Consider the following 20,359-nt stretch of genomic DNA (forward strand, 5'->3'; position numbering starts at 1 on the left):
CCTGTTGATGCTGCACCAAAAGTTCCTGAAATAGTGACGTCAGTACCTTCTTCGGTTGTTGCTGCGCCAACTATTCCAGTTATTACGGTGTCAACACCTGTCGCAACTCCACCCATACCAACAGTGAGCGAAGGTTTGGAACCTGTCATCCAGGAACCGCCTGAACCCGCGATTGGACATGAGGAGGAGGTGCTACAGCCCCCTATGGAAAATATGCCAGAAGTTGAGGCACAAAATGTGCCACAAGCAGTGGCCCTTAGAAGGTCACAAAGAGAAAGAAGGTCGGCTATTTCTAGCGACTATGAAGTTTATAATACAGAAGAGGTTCATATGGAGGGTGATCCCACTTCATATGAAGAAGCCATGAGAAGTATTCACTCATCTAAATGGCTGGAAGCTATGAAGGATGAGATGAAATCAATGAGTTCCAATGATGTTTGGGACTTAGAGGAAATTCCTAAAGGAGCCAAAACAGTAGGCTGTAAATGGGTTTACAAGATAAAACATGACTCCAAAGGGAATGTAGAAAGGTTCAAAGCACGACTCGTGGCAAAAGGCTTCACGTAAAGAGAAGGGATAGATTATAACGAAACCTTTTCTCCGGTTTCGTGTAAAGATTCCTTCAGAATTATAATGGCATTGGTGGCACATTATGATTTAGAGTTACATCAGATGGATGTAAAGACGGCATTTCTTAACGGGGATTTGTATGAAAATGTTTATATGGCACAACCAAAAGGTTTTGTCATGAAAGGAAAAGAACATATGGGGTGTCGCTTAAAGAAATCCATTTATGGATTAAAGCAAGCCTCTAGGCAGTGGTATTTAAAGTTTGATGAAACCATAAGGAAATTTGGGTTTAAAGAAAATGAGGAGGACAATTGCATTTATGCAAAGTTCAGAAGTGGAAAATTTATTTTCCTGATCCTATATGTGGATGACATTCTACTTGCTAGTAGTGATGTTGGTCTGCTACTGGAGACAAAGAAATTCTTGTCCTCAAACTTTGATATGAAAGATCTCGGTGAAGCTTCATTTGTTTTGGGAATTAAAATTCACCGAGATAGAACAAAGGGGGTATTAGGATTGTCACAAAAAGCATACTTAGAAAAAGTTCTAAAGAAATACAGTATGCATATGTGCAAGCCTTCACCTGCTCCAATAGTCAAGGGCGATAGATTTGGGAAATTTCAATGTCCCAGGAACCAGTATGAGATCGATCAAATGAAAGCGGTTCCATATGCTTCAGCTGTCGGAAGCCTACAGTATGCTCAAGTTTGTACACGCCCTGACTTAGCTTTTGTTACCGGGATACTTGGCAGATATCAAAGTAATCCAGGACAGGCACACTGGATTATGGTAAAGAAAGCATTACGTTATGTGCAAGGCACAAAAGGCCTCATGCTAACATACAGAAAATCCGACTCCCTAGAGATAGAAGGGTACTCAGATGCGGATTTTGCGGGGGACATCGATGACCGAAAGTCCACGTCCGGTTATGTGTTCACACTCGCAGGGGGAGCTATATCGTGGAAAAGCTCCAAACAAAGCGTCACTGCATCATCGACGATGTACGCTGAATTTGTAGCATGTTATGAGGCTTCGGGGCAGGTTGAATGGTTAAAGAAATTTATACCCGGTTTAAGAGTGGTAGACAGCATTCAAAGACCACTCAGAATGTACTGCGACAATGAACCAGCAGTGTTTTATGCTCACAACAATAAGTCAAGTGGTGCTGCCAAACACATTGACATAAAGTTTTATGTTGTGAAGGAGAAAATCCAGAATCACTCTATTACACTCGAGCATATAAGTACAAAGAAAATGCTTGCGGATCCGCTAACTAAAGGCTTACCACCCAATGTGTTCATGGAACACATAGCCGGCATGGGTTTAAGGGAAAGCCTGTGATTTCTGGAAAACAAAAGGGCCCAAAACATAAAAAGAATTTGTTTCAAAACAGTGATGTATATAGTAGCTGTTGAGTCTATCGGTCTTGGACCGTGACGATAAAGCATGCTCTATTTATCAATCTGTGATGGAACAACTAAAAGAAAAAGTTTCATGTTAAAGTATAAAGTTAAAGTACAAAGTGAGATCAAGGGGGAGAATGTAAGATTGATCTCCTTCCTAATAGACCCAACGGTCTATTAGGGCCTTAATCCGCGCCCTGATCGGGGGCACCCAACCCTTAATGGTTGGTGGGCCCCCGCTGCACAGCGCCAGAATAAAAAGGGGGTGAGGGGCCGGGGCACGCAATACAAGGTTCGCCGCACCGCCTACACCCTCACCCACAGAAACCCTAAGCCGATCTACTAGGGGGGCGCTGGAGCAGTGGGAAAACCGCCACCGTACTTCAGCCGACTCCCTCCCGCCGTCGCCGCCACCGTCCTCGACGCCGTCGGCCCGGCGTCGACCTCTCTGCACTGCTCGTCGCCGCCTTTGAGCGGATCTCCATCAACGAACCCGAGATGGCCGCCGGCTCGAGCTCCAATGGTGGTACAGAAGGTCTCTCTCCCTCTCAGTGTACTTTTGTGTTCTTTACGTTCTAGATCTAGGAACATCTTGTGCTTGAACAAAGAAAAGTGAAAGAGATCCATCTTGATCGTGCACTGTGTTGATTTTAATTCAAACAGTAGGCAACTCGATGTGAATTGGTTCTAGTATTTTGTGTTCTTTGTGCTTACTTTATTGGGCCCAAGGTTTTATTATATCTGGGATCATGTTTCAAGGTTAAATTTTTTCTCAAACCACCCCACATTGACATGGACAAAGCAACCCAAATGCTGCTGCCACCTCCACTAGAGCTTGATCCTCACATGCTTGGTGCCACATGAATTTTTTCAATATTCTACTAGCATGGCTATAATATTGTTTATGTGTTTACCACTAGGTACAAAATACTTGGTGGTAGGCCCAATTATTTAGGGCAAGTGCAAGCCTGGGAACCTTTGTTTGACCACTACAATTATAGCTACCATGCATGAGCACACATCTGAACCATATTGTATAATGCTGGTGCTAATGCACGGCCAATTCCATACACATAACCATTGTTTAAGCCCTAGCACTTGTTTATGTGCCAGGATTATCCTCATCATTAAACAACTGTTCTCCCTGCAGCCAACCTGTTTTTTCTATATTAGCGCCACATCGATTACTTTACAAGTACGTGTTAATGGTTTGAGAGGGATTGGATTGGACTCTACAGAGTAGTTAACGGGAGTAGCGCGTGGCAAGAAAGAGGGAAAGAGTGATCTAGAATGGCTTGTCATTAGTGCCTAACAACGTCTTAAATTTTAATAGAATCAGTCTACTTCCAGAGAGTAGTTGTTAACTTGTAGTAGTATATTATTTGTCCACGATGACTCTGTATTATTGTGAATATTAAAATATAGCTGGCATGTTACCCCCAGAATACCAACATTTCAAAGAAGATCATTGATATCATCTCATATTCTCATGTACCATTGTACCCTACGTGTACAGTGTATTCGTTTTCTTCGAAAAGAAAAAAAAGAAATGTACAAGTATTATATCTTGGCGTGAATCCCTAGAAACCTACTGCAAAAATATGGTTTGGTACGGGTACTGTATTTGCAGATCTGATGGGTAGTTTCATAGAGCACGAATCATATTCTCCTAGCTTGCAGTCAGGCAGGCAAGCAGCCTTTGGACTCTTCCCTTCAGCCTTCCCTCCACTTCAGCTGATGGTAGGTTCGCTACGCTAGGATCACACTTCGCAGTAGCGGCATGGACACTGTAGCAACAGTGGAGGGTAAAAAGGACAATCCCCTAGACCAGTACTGTTGGTAGGCAGTGTGTAGGAAATAGCATGGGCCCAGAACAGGCGTGGGACCGTGCATTACTGCATTTATCATTTATCATATCAGTTGGTGCAGTAAAATCTGTTGCTCAGGTGATACTGCCTGTATACAGTAGTATACCTTGTACAGTAGCAATTGTAAATGGCGTTCATACGCACGTCTAGTCTATTGAGCTTTAAATGTACAAGTTTCAGTTGTATGCACTCCGGCAACATCTGTTCCCTTTTTTAATAAAATGAGCGATTTTGTTTGAAAAGAATAAAAGAATCAGAGACTAAAACTGTACTTTAATATTTTGCATCAGGCCTAGTACTCCTTAAGTAATGCAAATCACAGCCTAACCTCTTAGTAACCTCAAACAAAGGCTAAGGCCTAGGCCTACACCCTACACTAGTGGTTGGAGGTTCAGTTCATGTTGGGTAAGGCCTGTTTAGTTCCAGCGCAATATTTTTTTTTGCGTTGGAATTTTATTAATTTGAAGTACTAAATGAATTCTATTTATAATTTTTTTTCACAGATGTGTTGTAAATCGCGAAACGAATCTAATGATGCTAATTAATCCATGATTAATCAATAATTAGCGGATGGTTATTGTAGCATCACTGTTGCAAATCATGGATTAAGTAGGCTCATTAGATTCATCTCGTGATTTACAGCCCATCTATACAAAAAGTTTTGTAAATAGACTTCATTTAATACTCCATTCATGTGTCAAAACATTCGATGTCACGGTTTTTTTTTGCGTTTACGGGGTTTATAGAGGTGGAAACTAAACATGGCCTAAATCATAGCAGTTCCACATACAACATAGGCAAGGCCTTATTTAGTTGCGCTGTGTAAATTTTTTGAAAGAGCATCTTTCTACATTTGAAGTACTAAACATAGACTAATTACAAAATAAATTACAGAACTCGTCTGTAAATCGCGATACGAATCTAATGAGCCTAATTAATCCATCATTAGAGGTTGTTTACCGTAGCATTACTGTAGTAATTTAGCGTCTAATTATGGCCTAATTAGGTTCATTAGATTCGTCTCGCGATTTACAGATAAATTGTGCAATGCGTTTTTTATTTCGTCTAGATTTAATTCTCCATGCAGGTGCCGGAATTTTTTTTAGAATTTTGAATTTTGCAACTAAACAAGGGGCAATTTTGTTTTTTTATCCCTAGCGGTGTAGCCCAATGTACACACCGCAAATCACAAACAACAGCGACCTGTTCATTTCCGGGCAAAAACACTAGTACCACATGAATGACCTATGAGTGAGGAGTGAGGACTGAGTGCACTTGCTCAATCAGCAAGTAACAGCTTCCAATCAACCAGAAATAGTTGAAGCAGGCTCCAAATCAGGGTTCATCTAGAACTCTTGCCCATCCTTTTCCTCACCAGTTCTTCTGGTCACAGGTTAACTTGGCCCGACCCCAACATACTTTCCAGAGAACTAAAGGAAACCCCTCCAGTGAAGTTGCGTCAGGAGCTGGACTCTCTGGTGCATGCAAACAATGCCAACAGCCAACTGCAACATCACCAAAAAAAGTTGATAGAGATTCAACTTCCCCAGTAACCAGCTGGCATGTTGTGTTGGCATTGACAGGAACAGAAATAGTCTCGTCACGATCAACATAGAAAAGACAGATCTTTATACAACAGATAATCAGCAATGAAGACAGGAGACATAATTCACATAATTGGTATTTTCCCTTCATTTTTCAATTAATATCTTGGTTGCTATGTACAAAGCCCACAATTGTAGCTGGGTGGCATTACATTATCAGCACTGGTAAACTTTTCTCTTTTGGGGGTTTTGAATGAAATACCGCAATTAGTAGTGCTCCGCATAGTGCAGGAGACTGTTGGTGGGGTGGTTATGTACAATGAATCAATGCTCTTCCCTGAAGAATAGTAGCACCAGACTGTTGGTGACAATACTTTGAATTTCCCAAATCAGTTACCACATTCTTCATGCAAGTTTCCTCACTAAACTTTATACAAGTATATACACACAAACGAAGAAATCTGATTGAATACCCAGGCTGAATCATTTTGATTAGCCAGAATAAGGTTCAGAGGCAGAAAGTTTGATCTCTGACAACTTTTTACTGATCTCCAGCTCCTGTTGTGTTCTGAGATAACCCTGTGCTATAGAAGTAACTATCTGGATAAAGAAGTTCAGGGCCATGAGCCACGCAATAGTGTTCCAGATCAATGCGAATGACATATTCCACGTTCCCTAAACATGGATCAAACAATATGAACATTTACAAACAATTAGATATAAGAAGAACCAAGATGGCAATATGCTAGTAAAATAGGCAGAGTAAATCAGTGGAGCTTCAGTGTTAAATGCCTTATCATTATCAGTAATTCAGTATATATCTTTTTAGTACTGCTACGTGTAAAACCATTTGACTCTCATAACCTAACTGTTAAAATCACCTAGATGGTGGTTGCGTTGTATGAAAATGGGTTCTACATAAAGCATTTCTTTTTTTTTTCTTTTAACCATTATGAGCACCAGAATTGGCCCCCAGGCCCCAGATCAAGAGCTTTGTTTTATAACAAATTATAGAACAACTTTCCATAGTGTAAGATTTACCATGCTCTGTATTTGCATGCCCAATGATAATTTTGAGTATGACTACCGCCACAACGACTATAGCCAGATCACTTTAAAGATTGGAACAAGTAAAGCTCAAGGCTGAATGTTGGATATTCGTAACTACCAGAGTCTGAGTGAAATTTCATACCTTCACAGCAATAGAAGCTGATGCAGCAACATGAGCTGATAAGAACTTATCCTTTGCTGTCTTCAGCTTGGCAACTAAAGAGGGAAGGACGGATGCCACTCCAGGGACATTGCCCAATACCCATATAACCCATTTCTCCACCAAATCAAGAAGTTGGTTGTTGCAGAGAGTAATCACTGATGTAATCTAGAAAAGTAATTTGTAAAATAGAGTTAGTTGGTTTAACAAAGATGAGACGAAATCTGTATGATACTATGATTACAAAACACAAAAGAATACTATTATATAATAAATTGTACCAACAAATTTGACGAACCTGGATAGAAACTTTAATAATAGCCTTTCCAATCAAAGTTGCTAAAAAAAACTTCCAGAATGGTACGCCAAATTGTCCACACAGCATACCAGCAAAATCAAATAGAGGGTTTGGCACCTGACAGAAGAAAGAGTTATGGAGATTTCCCACATGTCATGTCTCACAAAAAAGGAATAGTGTTTCAATACAGTAGAACTGCTGCAAAGACCATGCACAATAAATTTGAGACGTTTCTCCACGTGTTATATTTAACAATAAGTCATTCCATGGATATATTTTGAAATGTACTATTTCTATAGCAATGCTAGTCAAGTGTGAACATGGGTTTCTCAACAATTTTACATGGCCTTTTCCTAACAGCCTAAACTGGCAAGGTGCAGCAAGGCAAGACAGCATCTGGAGAAAAAGAAGCCTACTGAAATATGACCAGAGCAAACTTGAAATGTGAATAGAAAAATACTAACCGAAGCAAGTAGCAAGATTATACTGAAGCTAAAATGAGACAAGATCCATCCCTTGGCCCGATGCAAAGTCAAGGATAGGAAACCTTCTGTAACGGGAGCATTGAAATCTTGTAACTCATCTTTTGTGCGGCCTGACATAGTAGCTGTGGTTCGTTTATAAGAAAGGAATGAGCAACATAAAGTAAGTTTAACAAAATGTGCTGACTGCATCATTCAATTTGATGGTTTCCAAAGAAGGGCATAATCTTATAATCACACCGAGCCTAAATATAACTTTTTATTATGGATGGTTGTGGTCAACTTATAAGCCTGATAACCCTACAAACAAGAGAGCTTCAAAATTCTTTAGATAGATACAGGCTCACTTTTCCTTGACAGGTAAGATGATTCAAAGTGGGAGAGCTACAAACAAGAGGAAAAATAGAAGGATTGCATATTTTAACCAGCCCTTGACAACCGATGATTCAAAGTGGAAGTGGTGGATCAAGTAGACAGGTAAGAGAAGACAAAGGTAATCAAGGTTTTTTCTTTCCAGGAAGTAATCAAGTAAATTATGCTATGCTATAGTTGCTAAGTGGTAAGTGCAAAGCAGTATGGACAGAACCTGCTCTTGAGAGAAAATATGGAGGAAGCTCTCCCAGTGCAGTTCCAACACCCCAAAGAACAGCTTCGAGATAAACTTTCTGCAGTATTTTGCTGAATGGAATTGTTTCCTCATAAATAGGGGGTCCAAACTCGAGACAGTCTTTGTCCAACCATGACGGCATCCTTTTAAGGACAATGGTGTCATAAGGAGCACTTTTTAAATCAACCCTGCCACACTGAACTGCTTTGATAGTAAATAGGGCAACGTGGGGAGCTAAATACAATACAAAAGTATGCAAACCAGACCCTGCAAAATAATTACATGTAAGCTAAAATCCTTGATCTATTTAAGTTTACTAATTAACTCCCTGCACAATTTCACCAATCTGAAACTATTTACAGTTACCGAATCCAATGGATGAAGCGACACCTAGTATGATCCACCACAGTCCAAATTTGACATACCAAAGTAGCTCCTGTACATGCTGCATCAATGATAAGATACCATGTTAATCCAAGCTGCAAAAGAGACCATGTATACTACTGCAATGGGAGATATTGGAACCAAACTACCATTAATGTGAACAAGCTATTGCAATGGAGATGAAATTCTCTTGAATAGTATGCAGGCCCATTTGCTAAGTGGCAGATAGTCCCAGGACAGCCCTAAATATATATAAAAACCTAAAGAGTAGACTATATGGCATTTGGTTTATCATCCATTTGGTTTATCATCCAGTTTCAAATATTTATATCACAACGATAAGGCATAACTTTCTGTTAGTTACGCTCACCATAGCGCAATTCATTTGCTAATATTTTAGCACCTCTGTTCTAAATATTGTGAAAACAGGTGTTTAATAACTTTGGAAGAAGACGATACCTTTTCATGTGGGCCATCAGTGAACAATAGCAGACCCCAGGTAGCAACAATCGAAAGCACTACAATTTTCAACCAAGAACCCTTCTTCAGAACAGATGAACATGTTCTTCCCGAACTCTGAGCAATGGCTAACACAAAGAATGCTGATGTCTTAATAGGTTGCGACGTCATTGTTAGTCTCTTGAGGTCCGCACGATGTTTTCCCCGGAGCTCTGAAATATAAAGTGCATTGGTTAGATCATGGTCTAAACTGCAGTTTTATATCATCATTACTCGTTTAACAGAGTGTTTGGGAAATCTTTGGTTTCCGAAATATGGCAGCTACTTTCCATAACATAGTTTTCGAAAGGGAGGCTTTGGGGGTAGTGATATTTTTATTCTGTCCAAAAAGAACTCCCCGATGGAAAAATTGAATATGCATTGAGATCTTAATCCAAAAGGACTAAGGCAACAAAAAAGAAAGAACAAATTAGCGAAGTTACCACTCCTAGATGCCAGTCTTGTTAAGAAAAATCAGTTGGAAGATAAAAATGAAGAAAAACTAATCCTCTCGGAAGCCACCTGCCCCCAAGACGAACTAAAATCGAACAAAAACCTCAATTTTAGCATTCAAAAGCGCTCTAAACGATGCAATGCTTGAATCACAAATCGAGATTATACTAACCAAAACCAAGCATGGAATTTCGCTAGACATAAGAACGGTTTAATGCTTGTTTCAATCGCGAGCAGGAAAAAAAAATCCAACAAAAGTTTTTTTTCCTAAAATAGAAGTGAATTAGCGACTACGTATCGCCAACTCGCCACTTCTTAGTAAGTTAAAAAAAACGCGAAAGGTTCTAATTCCAACTTCCTTGGAAAACCTCAACGACACGCATATTCGTGGCTCTACGGTAGTCGAAGTATGAACAAACCGGGATGATATATAGAAGAAGAAAAATCAAGAACTAAACCAACCCTCTGCAAGAACAATGGACCGACCAAACAGCGCGATCCCTTCCAAGGCGCGATCGACTCACTCACCGGACAACCAGTCCTCGCCGGCTTCGATGGCGGGCCCCATCCCGCGGCGCGCGGCTCCGGCTTCCTCCTCTATCTCCCTCGCCCGCATAGATCTGAGCAGCGCACTGTGGTTGTGTTGTGTGAGCCCGCCGCGGCCCGCAGCTGCCGGTATATGAACCGCGGAAAAAAGGGCGCGAGCGAGTTTGCTTCTTCCCGTTTGATGCAGGAACGCCTCTTCTCCCGGCGACGACGGAGAGCACGAGCTCGGCGAGTCGCGGGGGCGCAAAGGAATCGCTCCTTTCGCCCGGAAAAGATGAGTTTTTTCGCGAGCTGCGAGGGGGAGAACCGGAAAAGCTTGGCGAGAACAGCTTTCCGTTATTTATTAGTATGTGGTTACGTGCCCGGGGTTTCACGATTTACCACGTCAGGCGTTTCTTGAGCCGAGGGGGACGATCCTAACTGATGAAGTCTGTGTAAGTCTTCTATTTATTGTGTCTTGTTGATAAGGAGACAAATTCTAGACTCCAAGTCTTATTTAGACTCCAAGTCTTCATACAAATCAAAAATGAATGTGAGAGAGATAAGTGGGTCATATAAACCAAAGTAACACACTTTGCATTGAGAAATATAGTTTCTTGTGATGGAGTCTTTGAGACTTAAATTCTACGAGTGGAGTCTACATTGGGACTGCCCTAAACCAACTAGTAATCTGGCCCGTAATTTCTGGTGTGCAGTTATGAGCTGCTGCTACTTCTAACTTCATTGTTGCTTAAAAAAGTGCAAACTGAAAATGTACAACTGTTTTGCCGATACATGATTCAATACCACATCCAAAAGAAAATAAGGTGTCATTGCTAATCACCCGTTGATGCAGATGACTGGATCAGCATGACTTTGAAACAACGACCAAATAGTTAAGATATCTTTTTGTGCTTTACTAAATGACTGAAATTTAGCATAATAATGAGGGGATAGTTGGAAGAGAGAAGCTAATGAATTATTATGAGAATCAGAATATCCCCAACTAATCCCCTCATTCCGGCACAAGCATCCCCTCGCAAGCAAAAGAGTCTTCTCTTATCCAGGCACCCAGTAACTGTAGCGATGGCGATGTTAAATTTAAGTTGCACAAAACTTTAGACAGAGTTAAAATGCTCTAAATGATCTAAACATGATCTAATTTATAATTGAGAAATTAAGTGAGTGATTTTGAGCTCTTTGTTTGATCTCTTGATTGTATAGGAGTTGTATGAGATTGGTATGTAGATGTGGCCGTAGGTGTACCAGATTACAAACTGGCCTTACAAAATTCAAAACGGCGGATGATTGCTATACCACATATCCTTCTCTTTGATCCTTATTATATAGCATGCACTGTATATTTATAGGGATGCAAGCAGACTCGTCTGCCAAGAAACAGCTTGTCTCTTCCCCGATTCATATTTTAACTGTCTCGGATATCACTTTCAACCTCTATGGCCTGTTCTACTCTTTGTGGAAGCCGACCTGTTCTACTCATGGCCTGCTCTGCCGCCTTCCGATCGAGACGTAGCGGACGTTTGCCGTCGGCCATCATCGCCGCCGCCGCACGGCGACCTCGGCGAGGAGCGGTAGCCCGCCACGCCGGGATCGCGCGTCCCGATCCTCCTCCCGTCCTCCGGTTGGGGAAAGCAACGGCGCGGAGATTTCGTGCACGCCAGGAACGACAGAAAACCTCGCTGAGAGGTAGAACCGACGGCGGCGGCGCGAGCCGCGTGACGATGGCGTCCGCCCCGGGCGGCCGCCTCCTGGGCGCAAAGGAATCGATCCGGTTGGGGGGCGACTCGAGGGAGGCTTGCGAATCCGTGCAGCCGGATGCGTATCCGCATCGTGCGCACCAGTAGCAAGGAACCGGGGTTGTCTGCTAGAGGAAGTCACCTTCAGGCCAAGCATCGTTGGTCTTGGTCAGCTATGGGGTTCTGGGTGTTCTGTGCTCATCAGATGACAGCTACTGGCAGATGAAGGTTTTCCACAGATTTTGTTGCTATGCAAGCCAGCAGCAGCTCAGCATGACTGCATGGGCGTTCACGTTCACAGAGAGAGGCCCTGTTTGTTTCCCCCTATCATAGCATAGCACACAATTCCCGAGAAAAAAATCTCACATGTATGGAGTACTAAACGAAGTTTATTTGCAAAACCTTTTCACGACGAATCTAATGATAGTAATTAATCGATGATTGGCTACAGTGATGCTACAGTACCATCGTCAAATCGTGAGGTCAAAGGCCTCATTAGGTTCGTCTCGCGAAGTAGAGCAAGGTTGTGGAGTTAGTTTTGTAAATTGACTTTATTTAGTACCCCTAATTATTGGTCAAAATTTTTGTGCTACTTGTGCTAGGCGCAACAGGAGTCAGAGCAAAGCATTCTTGCACGAGCTCAGCAGAGAGAGAGAGCGAAGTAGACTAGACAACTACCAGTAATCTGAACAACAGAATTCAACCCTACTCTGTTTTTAGAATCGGCGTTGCTGGAAGAATACACTACATCTACCCATCTACCAGTAATCTAAACAACAGAAATTCGACCCGGCATGGATGCCCAGACTTCTCTGATCTATTTGGGTCGTGCAGCAGTACCTCATTCTGGCTCCTTTGTGCAAGGAACTTGAGTCCCGAAATAGAAGCAAATAGAAAAGAACATTGAGCACATGGTCGTAGAATGAGTTCTGCTGGAACAAAAATATGAGTTCCCTGAAAAATTCCCAGGACCGTTTAACCTCAAACATACATCCCTTGTAACTTTTAAGAATGCTAGCTATATTTTCTTGGACGTTATCTTTTGCATTTTTGTCAAAGGGGTCATCTCCAATGTAAAGATCTAAGATAGACCTGCATAAGAGATTGCTCTGGATGCTCCCCACTTCCTCGCCTTCAACTGTACACGTAGAAAAAACAAAGGTCAATGCTAGAAATACATAAACAGTTGAATAAGATAGACATAGTCGAATATATCAGTGCGTAGAAATGCCATTACACAAGGGATATATCTTCTAACAAAAATGAACAAGAATGAGCTCTGGAGCTACAGGAGGACAAGGTTTGATGTTAGTACTTGCCATTTTCTGAAGCAATATGCAAAGCTATGGGTGCAGTAGGTGACTGGTGATGCCATGCTAGGCACCAGTTGATGGCAGCGGTGCTGAGGGAGGAGGACGGCCAGGGTGAGAGGAAGGGTGGTGCAGATTGTTGCCATGGGAGAGAGCGGTGGAGCACAGTGGTGATTAGTGGCAGCTGGAGTTCTAATTTGCGTGAAAAGAGTGGAGGGAGGAGGTGGAGCAGTAAGGTAGCTGGTTCAACAGCTTTTGGTTACACTGGGCACCTAAAATTTTATATGCTTTGAAACATAATATCAGTTCAGTCAGAAGTTCCCTCCACAGAACTCTTCGAACATTTAGAAAAATAAGGTTGATTTCCTAAATTGTGGAAAGGGGGTATGGACTGTCTAAAATATCTCGCTGCAGTAAGTACCGAGTACTTGTCTACTTGATTCAGCATATGAGCAACTCTGTCACTTTGTGAACAATGTTAAGTATAAGAATGTTTCCAGGTACTCAGGTAAGGGACACATGTATTGCAACATAAAGACATCTTCCTTGACAACCCAAAATAAATACTCCACATAAGTACTGAAATCAACAAAAAGGGAAAGGGAAACTGAGAATAAATGAACTTACTGCTTATTTTAAGCACATGGTTTGATTCCCTGGAAAGTTCAATCACAGACCCCTTCGGTAGTTTGTATTCATCCTTGAAAAGTGCAACGAAACTGCGGACGATCAAGGTATGAATACGATGTACATAGGTTATGAAATTTGAATACTTGATAATAACAAAGTAACATAATAGCATCATTTTTTTTCCTAAAGAGCTCATTAGTTTTTCAGCTAGAATAAGAAATTCATGTCACTGTAACACTTCATAAATTTGAGAACTCAAGTTTTAGTATCTAACGAGCTTCTTAAGTCTGAACACCAGAGCTTATGGTAAAATACCAACATCCTCGCAATCCTATCAATTAATTAATCATATTGTTCTGAAATATATTGCAAGAATCATTAAAAGCAACATTGGCATGGACCATTTTTCTTTAATATTTCCCCTCGCTTTTATTATTCAGCATTCAGTGCTCCATCAGCAATAGCAGAAATGTCTCATACAGCAGAAGGATCACAACTAATCAACAAACTAATTTTTCCAAACTCATTAACAAGCTTACATCACATAAATAAAAGGTTCCTCCCTAGTACAGAATTAATGCAATGCGAACTTTTTTGAGAGAAAAGAAATGCAATGGGGATTTTGGAGGAATGCACTTCCTAAAAGATTTCCTGTTCTCCAAACAAACAATTCAAGGTTGGTGAATATGGATTTGGTGGAGTCTTATGATCATGAATTCAAGATGAACCTGAATATATTACTACTTGTGGACCATTTCTTCAGTTATTAAGCCAAACACAAACTTGACAATTGTGACACTAAGCGAATGCTATAGTAAAATATAAGTGCGTGGGTTAAAGAAAGCATCGTAGCAAGCTCATCAACACACAGGTCTTGAAGAAATTTCTGCAGTTGTCCCCCAAAGACGCAACCAAAAGGAACCTTGATTACAGTTACCTCTGAAGCAGCTCCTTAGTGTCCTGTCCACCGAACTTCTGAAGCCTGCTTCCGACACTCTTCTCGAAGGCGCTGCGAACCGAGCGAATGCTCAACCTCCCGTATACAATCTGCAGCTTGACCGTCATCCGTATGTCCTGCTCTAGCACGTCGTTGATCAGCTCAGCACTTCCCTTCAGTTCAGAGGCCGAGAATTTCCGGTACTTCTCCTCCAGCTGCTGCTTCAAATCGTCGCCATCCGCGTACACGCCTACGCAAAGCGACATCTCAAATCCCCCTCTTTACAGCGCTTTTCTCCCGATGGAGAGATCAATGGCGTCAGTTTCAGCGGATTACCGAAGGCGTAGACGTCGATGGACTTGAGCCCGAGGACGCTGGTCCTCCGGAGGCCGACGCCGAGGAGGCGGCGCCCGGCGGCCTCGGTGGGGAATGCCGCGCCGGTGCGGGGCTCCACGGAGCCGGGGGCCGCCCCGTCGGCGAGGGAGAGGGAGGCCCAGAGAGGGGCGGAAGGGGAGGGCAGCGGGACCGGCCGCCCCGCGGATTTGGCCGTGAGGGTCAGGCTCAGGCTGGCGGCTGCCGCCGCCGCCGCGGCAGCGAGCGTGGCGGCGATGGCGGCGCCGCTGGGGCCTGGCTTTGGCGGGAGGCGGGGGACCGCGGCGGTGGGGAAGCGGAGGGAGACCATGGCCGCGCCGGCGAGTGGCGAGGCGGAGGGTGGTGGGAGAACTGGGTCTTGGGGAGCGGAGGTGAGGTGCGGCCGCGCGGGGGGCGGAGGAGTCGATGTGGGCCGGGTGGCGCGTGGCCGCGGCGAGGTGACCCCGTTTCTGTTTTTCCTGTTACGTTTCTCTCGGCATCTCCGGTGTAACTAGAAAGGCCCGCGGCTTTGCCGCGCGGTGCCCGTATCCATCACGTTGTAGTATTTGTCGTTGATGTAAACTTTAATTAATGTATATAGTATGTTTTTAAAAAATGTAGTTTAAATCCGTCACTTTGTTATTTTTGCATGACGTCATGGTTGTAGTATGTTTTAAAAAAATGTAGTTTAAATCTGTCGCTTCGTTATTTTTGCATAGGTGTCATGGTATGTAACCCGTTGTTGCACTTAGTATATATTTTGAGCATTTTATTATGGCCACACTATTGTTCAAGTAATCTATTATTTTGGGTATTGAAATAGAGTTATGACATTTGTTGCTGTATTTTGTTGAGGTGAAAGAAGATGTAAAATAATTTATTAAGGAGGGCAGAGCACAATTAGTTGGAAATTTAATGTATTTGTGAAATCATGTTGCAATTAATAAATATGTTATTTTTAAAAAGTAGTGGTTATATTAAAATATGATACATTATTGTGGAGGTAGCATGAGAAGCCATAGAAGGACGGTGATCCAACCAGTTGGTGAATGTCACATTATCAAAAACATGTTTCTTAAGGTTCAAATATGAAACAAATGTTTAAAAGTACATCTAAGGTTCCCAACGAAACTACATTACCAAACTTAATTCAGTTGGAGTGCAAGGAATGGGAAAGTAGCATTGCTACTCACTGGAGAACGGAGAGATAAATAAGATCAACTTATGGATCAAGATCTTTTGCTCCACTGGAAGATATGATTTTGAATAAAACAGGGAAAGATCACTCATGATGACTCATTGAATTGACAAGTGAACGAGATATGGTATTGCTCCTGTTACGAAGTTCATGGAGGTATTGCTGCACAACGCTGATGAATGAATGATTTTTATAAGCATTTAGACATTAGTTTGTGATAATAATTAGACTGATTTATCAAAAAAAACTTACAGTGAGACCTTCAAATCCTACTTAAGAAATCTGACCAAGCAAATACACAATGCCATGTCAGTGACTGGACAAAAAACAGTGCTTCTTGCCCTACAAATGCTAGGCATAAAAATTCAGGAAGCATTGCACGCCCATTTATTTGTTACTCAGATTTGGTCACGTTGTATGAACACAATCTGGAATCAACCCATAATTCCCGATAGCCGAAGAAAATATGAATATTTTAGTTCTGTACTCATTATATATTGAGTTTGAATGTCTTTTCTGCAAAGATGTTCTCTCAGTTGATTCAGACAATATTTTCTCTGAAATGCAAATGAGTGTATTAGTACCAATTCTTTTAAATACACATTAAAATGGATAATTACTATCTAGTGAAAATATGACGCGCTGAATAGAGGTCTGTGCATATATATAACTCCGAATTATGTTGGTAAATCAATCTGAAATGTAGACTGTTGAAGAAGTATATGAGCGTAACATTAGAATTTAACATTAATGTGCAAATCAGAGGATTGGAAAGAGGAAAATTAAACTGAACTGATTAAAGGTGCCGGTGCGTGAGGGTTGGTTTTTAGCAGGCAATAGTGCTATAGAAGTACAGTGTGATAGCACAAATCTAAACAGAAATCTAACGTATTAGGGAGAGAAAAGCTTGGCTCATCTCGTATAGCTGCTGTGAGTGACGGGGTTGTGCCAGAGGAAGCAGTGTACGGCGTGGGACAGTAGGAGTTGATGAGGCAGAATTCGTCGTGGTCATCGTCGGAGTACCCCCCACCGCCGCAGCCATTCCGTGGTCCTTGCTGCTCGGCTGCTGCTCCACGCCGCCACCCGTCCTCGCGGTTCTCGCGTAGCTACACAGCAACCCCTGCACCACAGACTGCTGTCGGCCATCCAAGAGGCGTCACTCCGCCCTGGTGCCAAGGGCAGCCATGGTGGCGGCGGCTGCCGCCGGCGAGCTGCGCCAGGCCGACGCGGTCCCGAGGCCGGCCGGAACCATACGATCAGAGAAGCAAGGGAACGGGCTCGCAGCGCCGATTCCGGCCAGTGGGGAGGCTCTCCGCCGATGAGTGTGGGCTCGAGCTCCAGGTCGAACTTCGAAGAACGCGGGCGCCCGCCGCGACGGACCTGCGGAGCGCGCGGAGATGAGGATGCGCCGATGTGGACGTCGAGGCCGGTGGCGAAGCAGGAGAGCCGATGGTCCTGTTTTCGCTGCGACACGACGGGGACGAACGCCATCGCTGGGCGGGGCAGAGGGCTGAAGACGGGAAGGTTTCGCGAATATTGTGGAGCGCCCGATTCTTCGCTTAATGGGTGAGAGACCCTCTAACCGTATCGAATGGTTCACGTCGCTCATTGGTTTGATCCGACGGCTAGCAGTTTAGCGGGTGATGGGACACTATCGGGTGCCCGCTTTTCTTGCAGGAATCGTATTGAGAGATTAATTAGTATGTAAACAGATTGAAAAATGGAAAATAAATAAATTAAATAAAACGAGGTAAACATTGCTAGGCCTGGTGGGCCGAACTGGGCTGACACCGCAGCAGGCTGCCGAAGATATAGGAGGCGGCCTCCCCCACGGTTGGTTGGGATCGTGCTTCTGTTGCGTAGCAACAACCCAACACGGCGCCGTTAGGTCGTGTTGCCGCGCTGTTTAGATTTTTTTGTTTTTGATGAAGGAACACTGTTTAGATTCTCCCAATTCAATATCTATCCATTTCGTTTCTCTCTATAAATAGGTTGTGTGCTGGGTGCCACTTCCATCCACACCCACCTTGCTTCCAATTGTGATCGCCGACCGAGATTCGGTGCCAGGGAGCACCGGAGCAGCAACCATGGAGTCCCTCCTCGCCGCCGCCTGCTTCGCCTTCCTCCTCCTGAACGGTGCTCCCTTCCTCCTCCTCGCTCGATCATATCGTTTCGCTTGCGCTCGTCATTGATCGATCTCTCGCTCGAGTTTCACTTCACGTGCGTTGTTGTTGTTTCGCATTTCGCGCGCGCAGCCCCTGGTGCGGAGTCCCGGCGGTGCCACTGCGACGACGACGGCGACGGCGGCGGGGTCGACGACAGCTCCGACCAGTCGCCGTACAAGCTGTTCGTGTTCGGCGACTCCTTCGCCGACGCCGGGAACGCCCTGAAAGGCCGCCTGGGCCTCAACACGCGGGGCTGGTACGAGCCCTGCGGCGTCTCCGACGCGCGCCACGGCGGCAAGCCGACCGGCCGCTGCTCCGACGGCATGGTCCAGTCCGATTTCGTCGGTGCGTACGCAAGCTCTCAGTCAGATCAGTGCAGCTCCGATCCATCGCTGTTTATCTCTGCACCGAAATCTCATCTCGTTTAATTTCGCCGCGCGCTTTTTTGCAGCCAAGATTCTGGGGCACAAGGAGGCCCCTCCGGCGGAAAGGGTGAGGCGGCACGACGGCGTGGACCTGTCCCCCGGCATCAACTTCGCCGACGCCGGCGCCGGCGTGCTCCTGGGGTGGAACCTGGACACGCAGATCGACGTGTTCAGGAGGCTGCTCCGGCACAAGATCGTCGACGACAAAGACCTCAGCCAGTCCGTCGCGCTCGTCGCCATCTCCGCCGGCGTCGACTACTCCGACGTCCCCAGCGATCCGGCCGACCTGGACCAGGTGATGAGCTGAGTTCACGCACAGCTAGCTAGCTAGCCCTGGTCTATCCATCAACCTACCTCGGGTGAGTTCATGCTTGTGATTTTGATTTGTTGCAGTACATCCTGAACGTGACGGACGGGATCGTCGACGGCGTGCGGCAGCTGCAGGATCTGGGCGTCAACGACCTGCTGGTGAACCTGCTGCCCCCCATCGGCTGCACGCCGTGGAACACCAGGGCGTACAACTACACCGAGTGCGTAAGGGATTCCATTACCGGCCTCCACAACAAGCATCTCAAGCACAAGCTAGGCGACGACGACTCGGTCCTCCTGCTCGACCTCGACACCGTCTTCAAGGGCATCGTCACTCCCAAAACCGGTAAACAAAAAAACTCTGTGCTGCGACAAATGAACAACCAATGTTATTCTGAAATCACGCACTAATGATGTGATCTGTTTCGAACTTGGTCGTCGCAGAGAAGCTGTTCTACCACAGGCACACGCCGTGCTGCGAGAGCGCCGACGAGGAGGGATTCTGTGGGCAGGTTGACGGCGACGGCAACAAGCAGTACACACTGTGCGACGGGCCAGACGACTACTTCTACTGGGACAACACCAACCCGACGCAGGCCGGATGGAAGGCCGTCATGGAGCAGCTCGAAGGCTCCATCAAAGATTTTCTAGGCAGTTAGCTAGCTCTTGGTAGTTTATTTGGTGGAGAGTTTTGCCAGGCATGGAAGGGTTTGTTAGGTTAGGTTTGGATCTTCAGATCAAGCTATGCAATTGGCCGGGTAGGAATATAGTTTGAAATAGTCGTTGGTGTCGTGCTGCTAGGTTTGGTATTTTTTTTATTGAATACAATGAGCATCTCGCTCGTTCATCGGTCATGATAAACAAATAAATGTTCTGATTCATTTCTGCAATGATCTCCGGATGAAAAAAAAACCATTTGTTTAAACAGAAATAATTCCAAACAGATTCAACCCGCACTCTGAGAATTCACGAAAACAATGTGATCATCCTTTCAGGTGGATCTAGTGGTTGTCTAGCCCACGTGGATTGAGGATCACACCCAACTTGAAGAGACACCATGCGAAGTGTCCCCTTTTGGTGTTCTCATTTTCCGTTCTGAAAAATAGTCATAATTTCCTATGCTGACGTGTTAGAAAGATGCTTTAGTAAATCTGATAAAAAAGGTAGGTACCATCTTTTTTTTTCTTTAACCGCGGTTTGTTAAAAAATATGATTTCTGATATTGATAATAATTATTAACCAGGCTTCCAAAAAGGTAAATCTAAATTTCCAAATGAGAGAAACAGTCATTTGCACAAGAAAAGAATAATTTGTACAACGTGCAAATTATAGATTTCTTCCGGGAATACTAATTAGCAGCAGAAATTTAAAATCCGAAGGAAATGATCATGCCGATCAAATTTTGTACAGCGCACAATATTACCTGCAAAATTGG

The 20,359-nt window shown here is 44.0% G+C and overlaps 3 protein-coding genes across 4 annotated transcripts; 1 reads left to right on the forward strand and 2 right to left on the reverse strand.

Annotated features, from left to right (window-relative positions):
• Window positions 1-5,506: 5,506 nt before the first annotated feature.
• Window positions 5,507-10,212, reverse strand: LOC120692249 (vacuole membrane protein KMS1-like). Of its 2 annotated transcripts, none has more exons than XM_039975520.1 (8): window positions 9,846-10,212; window positions 8,826-9,037; window positions 8,349-8,427; window positions 7,962-8,249; window positions 7,358-7,488; window positions 6,894-7,010; window positions 6,578-6,763; window positions 5,507-6,060 (listed from the first exon to the last, which is right to left on the reverse strand). In XM_039975520.1, exons 1-8 carry the CDS (start codon window positions 9,931-9,933, stop codon window positions 5,878-5,880), a joined length of 1,284 nt encoding a protein of 427 aa, XP_039831454.1. In that variant the 5' UTR covers window positions 9,934-10,212; the 3' UTR covers window positions 5,507-5,877. The 2 variants fall into 2 exon arrangements, with proteins under 2 accessions (XP_039831454.1, XP_039831447.1); XM_039975513.1 differs by having other exon boundaries at window positions 7,358-7,500; window positions 9,846-10,210.
• A 2,073-nt stretch (window positions 10,213-12,285) lies between these two features.
• LOC120692265 (fatty-acid-binding protein 1-like) lies at window positions 12,286-15,326 on the reverse strand. Its single transcript, XM_039975532.1, has 4 exons — window positions 14,813-15,326; window positions 14,477-14,726; window positions 13,537-13,628; window positions 12,286-12,737 (listed from the first exon to the last, which is right to left on the reverse strand). The coding sequence occupies exons 1-4, from the start codon at window positions 15,156-15,158 to the stop codon at window positions 12,358-12,360; spliced, it is 1,068 nt and encodes a 355-aa protein (XP_039831466.1). The 5' UTR covers window positions 15,159-15,326; the 3' UTR covers window positions 12,286-12,357.
• A 1,883-nt stretch (window positions 15,327-17,209) lies between these two features.
• Window positions 17,210-19,583, forward strand: LOC120695553 (GDSL esterase/lipase At5g03600-like). Its single transcript, XM_039978771.1, has 5 exons — window positions 17,210-17,324; window positions 18,281-18,535; window positions 18,642-18,910; window positions 19,009-19,270; window positions 19,369-19,583. The coding sequence occupies exons 1-5, from the start codon at window positions 17,210-17,212 to the stop codon at window positions 19,581-19,583; spliced, it is 1,116 nt and encodes a 371-aa protein (XP_039834705.1).
• The last annotated feature ends 776 nt before the right edge of the window (window positions 19,584-20,359 follow it).

The sequence above is a fragment of the Panicum virgatum genome, chromosome 2K (assembly GCF_016808335.1).
Source record: "Panicum virgatum strain AP13 chromosome 2K, P.virgatum_v5, whole genome shotgun sequence".
In the NCBI taxonomy this organism is placed as follows: domain Eukaryota; kingdom Viridiplantae; phylum Streptophyta; class Magnoliopsida; order Poales; family Poaceae; genus Panicum; species Panicum virgatum.

Coding starts and splice junctions, on each gene's coding strand:
- LOC120692249 (XM_039975513.1), bottom strand. CDS start 9,933: ATGCGGGCGAGGGAGATAGAGGAGGAAGCCGGAGCCGCGCGCCGCGGG. Junction 8,428..8,825: donor CTGATGGCCCACATGAAAAG/GTATCGTCTTCT, acceptor TCATTGATGCAG/CATGTACAGGAGCTACTTTG. Junction 7,501..7,961: donor ATATTTTCTCTCAAGAGCAG/GTTCTGTCCATA, acceptor AACGAACCACAG/CTACTATGTCAGGCCGCACA.
- LOC120692265 (XM_039975532.1), bottom strand. CDS start 15,158: ATGGTCTCCCTCCGCTTCCCCACCGCCGCGGTCCCCCGCCTCCCGCCA. Junction 14,727..14,812: donor CATCGACGTCTACGCCTTCG/GTAATCCGCTGA, acceptor CGCTTTGCGTAG/GCGTGTACGCGGATGGCGAC. Junction 12,738..13,536: donor CCATGTGCTTAAAATAAGCA/GTAAGTTCATTT, acceptor CTACGTGTACAG/TTGAAGGCGAGGAAGTGGGG.
- LOC120695553 (XM_039978771.1), top strand. CDS start 17,210: ATGGTGGCGGCGGCTGCCGCCGGCGAGCTGCGCCAGGCCGACGCGGTC. Junction 18,911..19,008: donor ATCCGGCCGACCTGGACCAG/GTGATGAGCTGA, acceptor GATTTGTTGCAG/TACATCCTGAACGTGACGGA. Junction 19,271..19,368: donor CATCGTCACTCCCAAAACCG/GTAAACAAAAAA, acceptor TGGTCGTCGCAG/AGAAGCTGTTCTACCACAGG.